Genomic DNA, 3,336 nt, shown 5'->3' on the forward strand with positions numbered 1-3,336 from the left:
GTTACATTCTGAGTTAGTGAAGAGATCAAAATTACAATTTTGAATTGAAAGAACTCCATAAATGAAAATAAGATGCGACTGAGATTTTCTTCTGATTATGAATTTAACTAGTAGATCTGTAAGAAGCTAGGTTACAATTTTTTTTTAAATTAATTGCCCCAGTTATCCCAATGCCAGTATAAAGAAAGCCACCACGCAGGCATGAGAGAGAACATTCACTGACACCATCAGAAGTAAAGCTCTTTTACAGTATCTATGCTCGACTTTACCTCTTCCTCACCACACAGTCAAATGTTTCAGGATACAAATATTGCCCATTTAGGTTTGCACAAATAGATCTCAGCACACACATAGATTTGTTACATCTTCTGTTTCTTACCTGAAGTAATGTGACCACATGCTTCTGACCATCTTTGGTCCATAAGGGCATCATGCCTAACTTCAGTGCAATAAGGCCTACTCTAGAGGAACCTGGCAATTAAAAACAAATCAATATTCACACAGACTTTTCAACATTTGTCAACACGATACAACGGTATTTCCTAAATTTTGCTTTCATATAAGGAGCAAGCAGATAAGAAACATGCTGATATATTCATACAGTAAAATACAACTGTTCCTTACAGATATAAATGCCTTCAGCCATGCCTGACATGATATACTGGTACTCAATAAATCTCTGTAAAATAAAAAAATATAAGAAAACCAGACAAAATAAAGAAAATAGTTACACTGATATATTCTGGTATTTAAAATAGTGGTATTAATAGAGGGCATGATAAATTCATCATTATGCTTTGCTTTCCTAATATCAATTCATATCCAACCTCATTAATTAGGAAACAAGTACTACTCAAATTCTAAGAAGTTAGCTGGAGTTACTGAGATGACACAAGTGGTCATGTTGCTAAAATATGTCAGCATCCACCATGACACTTAGATTGGTTGCATAAATTGATAAAGTTGCTCCACTAAGATAGCCATTAAACAATTCAACAGCCACAATAACCCCCAACCAACGACAACTCCATGAACAGGAAAGGCGTTATGCTTTTTGGTCTGGCCGCACATGGATTTAGCACTCTACCAGGCACATAGAGGGGTTATGCTTAGCAGGCGTGGAGTGGCAGAATACCCCAGCTACAAACGTCTGTGTGATACATCACAGTTTAGATCACACTATTCCAGCTTTTCTTCCCTGATTTATTTTATATTATTTTTCATCTGAAGAAAACAAGAAAACGTTTGCAGAACAATTCTCTTTTCACCTACAAAGCAGTTTCTTGAGGAAGTCTTGATGATCATCAGACATTTACTAACAGTAGACTAGGATGCTGGAAATATACTTGCAAAGCAAACCACAATGAAACAGACACACTTAAGACATGAAAAATAAATTAAAGAGATGATAAATTGATTCAGAAGTCACTACGATTTTAAACGTGCCAGCCAGACAGTAATTAGGCGATGAGAACACAACATATACAAAATAACCACCTGGTTCCCAAGGATGTATAGGCCACGGCTCATCTTTCAGAGGACAGAGTTTACTTGCTAATTGGGCTTTATTTTCATCAGAGACCAACTGCTTAACAAAGGGAACATTTTCTTCAGAAAGATGCTCATCCCACCAAGTACCACTTTTGCCATGGAGACTTCTAACCAAAAGCCAGATGTCTGTTCTGTAAAAATAAAAATTAGAAAACAAAGCACAATTCAAAAGGTTCCCCACTTAATGTACAGAAGGGAGGTCACATGAGTTGGAAAGTGTAGTCAGGGCCTTTGGAAAGGGTCTGGATTCTGTTCTAGTTTTTTCCCTGACATTCCTCATGATAATAATGGGGCTCATATTTCAACTGTTAATAGTTACCCTGGAGGAAAAGTTCTTCCTCTTCTCCTCTGGGATAAACAGATTTCTAACAGAGTAGTCCTATGTAGACAAAAGAAGCCGCAGGTCCACTAGAACACGTACGTTGACAGTTTACATCCAGTAGAGGTGACAACATGTGGTGTTACTGATCTTTCTCTGATAAACCCCTGTAATGACATGGCCTTGGCTCTGAGTGGTGAAGAAACTGGGTGTGCAAATTCTAAAATCCATAAAAGACATGACCTGTGACTAGCTGAACACACCAAGATAGACCTTACGGGACGGAGGTCAGGAAAGAGATGTGTAATTCTTGCCAGGAGGGTCAGAAAAGAAGTAAATCTTCCTGCGATCTATCTCTTTTGTAGGCAGGTAGATACATCCAGGCTAGAGTCCCAATTTTTCACTTATTAGTTAAGTGACCTTGGGCAAATCACTTTTCTCTAAGCTTCCCTTTTACCTGCAAAACGGAATAATGATAGGACGGGAAAATGATGGTATCTGTAAAACGGATGATAGCAGCTCTAACGTGAGGCTACATGACCTAAGGAGCCTAATGTTCCTAAAAGAACATTTATTACAGAGTAAACGCTCACTAATTGGCAGATGATATTATTGCTATTGGTAATGCTTGTTTTAATGCTCATCATCATTAAAAAGCAAAAAACCCCACCCCTCCAATCCTTCAAAGGACACGTCCTTAGAGCAATGATTCTTACTCTTCAGGCCTGGACGGAACCCCCTCCTACCCCGCGCCGGGCCAGGCCACAGGTGCAGGGACCACCCCACACCCTCGTCTCTCCTCCGCACCCACCTGTTCTCCGAGCCCCGGGCAGCGCTCAGGCCGCCCGCGCCGCGGTCCAGCACCCGGGCGCCGGTCCAAGCCAGCAGCCTCCAACCGGGCATGACTAGGCCGGGAGGGCGCAACCCCTTCACCTCCGGGCGCCCCGCCGCTCCGCTATCAGGGCGTCCCAGCGGCGGCAACCCAGTCCGCAGAGCCCTCCCGAACCGTCCAGCCGGCCGCCCCCCACTGCCCTTCCGGACGAAGAAGAGCTGGAGGAGCCACTTCCGGTCCGTTCGCAAAGCGCACCGGTGCCGAGGTGAGCCCCGAGAACTAGAGTTCCGCCTCCTGAATAGTCCTACGTCGGGATCGAGTCGGCTACGGAGGGTGGGGTCTGACTGACTCGGCTCTCCAGGGGTGGAAAAAAAAAGGGTGCTCGGAGTTTAAACTTTAGGAGAATGAGGCGAACTAGGGACAGGGTTCCAAAGGAAACGAAATCACTTCTAAGTAATGCCTGTTGTGGGGCAGCTCATTGTACTAAGCAGTGCTTGATAATCTTATATTGACTTAACGTTCAAAACAGCCCTGAAGGGAGGTTGTTATTTTTATATTATAAATGAGGGCACACAGACTTAGAGTTTTGGTGCTGGTCCAAAATAGCACATCCGGCAGATGGGCAGAGTCAGCA

The 3,336-nt window shown here is 43.1% G+C and overlaps 1 protein-coding gene across 1 annotated transcript in view; it reads right to left on the bottom strand.

Annotated features, from left to right (window-relative positions):
* MRPL3 (mitochondrial ribosomal protein L3) overlaps nt 1-2,930 on the bottom strand; it is a 43,820-nt gene extending 40,890 nt beyond the window's left edge. Inside the window, exons 1-3 of the mRNA XM_082625037.1 lie at nt 2,682-2,930; nt 1,498-1,682; nt 380-471 (exon numbers count right to left, since the gene is read on the bottom strand). Of these exons, the coding sequence (XP_082481163.1) occupies nt 380-471; nt 1,498-1,682; nt 2,682-2,773 (369 nt within the window). The 5' untranslated portion in view covers nt 2,774-2,930. The remainder of the gene's footprint in view (nt 1-379; nt 472-1,497; nt 1,683-2,681) is intronic.
* Nucleotides 2,931-3,336: the final 406 nt, after the last annotated feature.

This window comes from Mesoplodon mirus, assembly GCF_964341445.2.
Source record: "Mesoplodon mirus genome assembly, chromosome: 6".
Lineage (NCBI taxonomy): Eukaryota > Metazoa > Chordata > Mammalia > Artiodactyla > Ziphiidae > Mesoplodon > Mesoplodon mirus.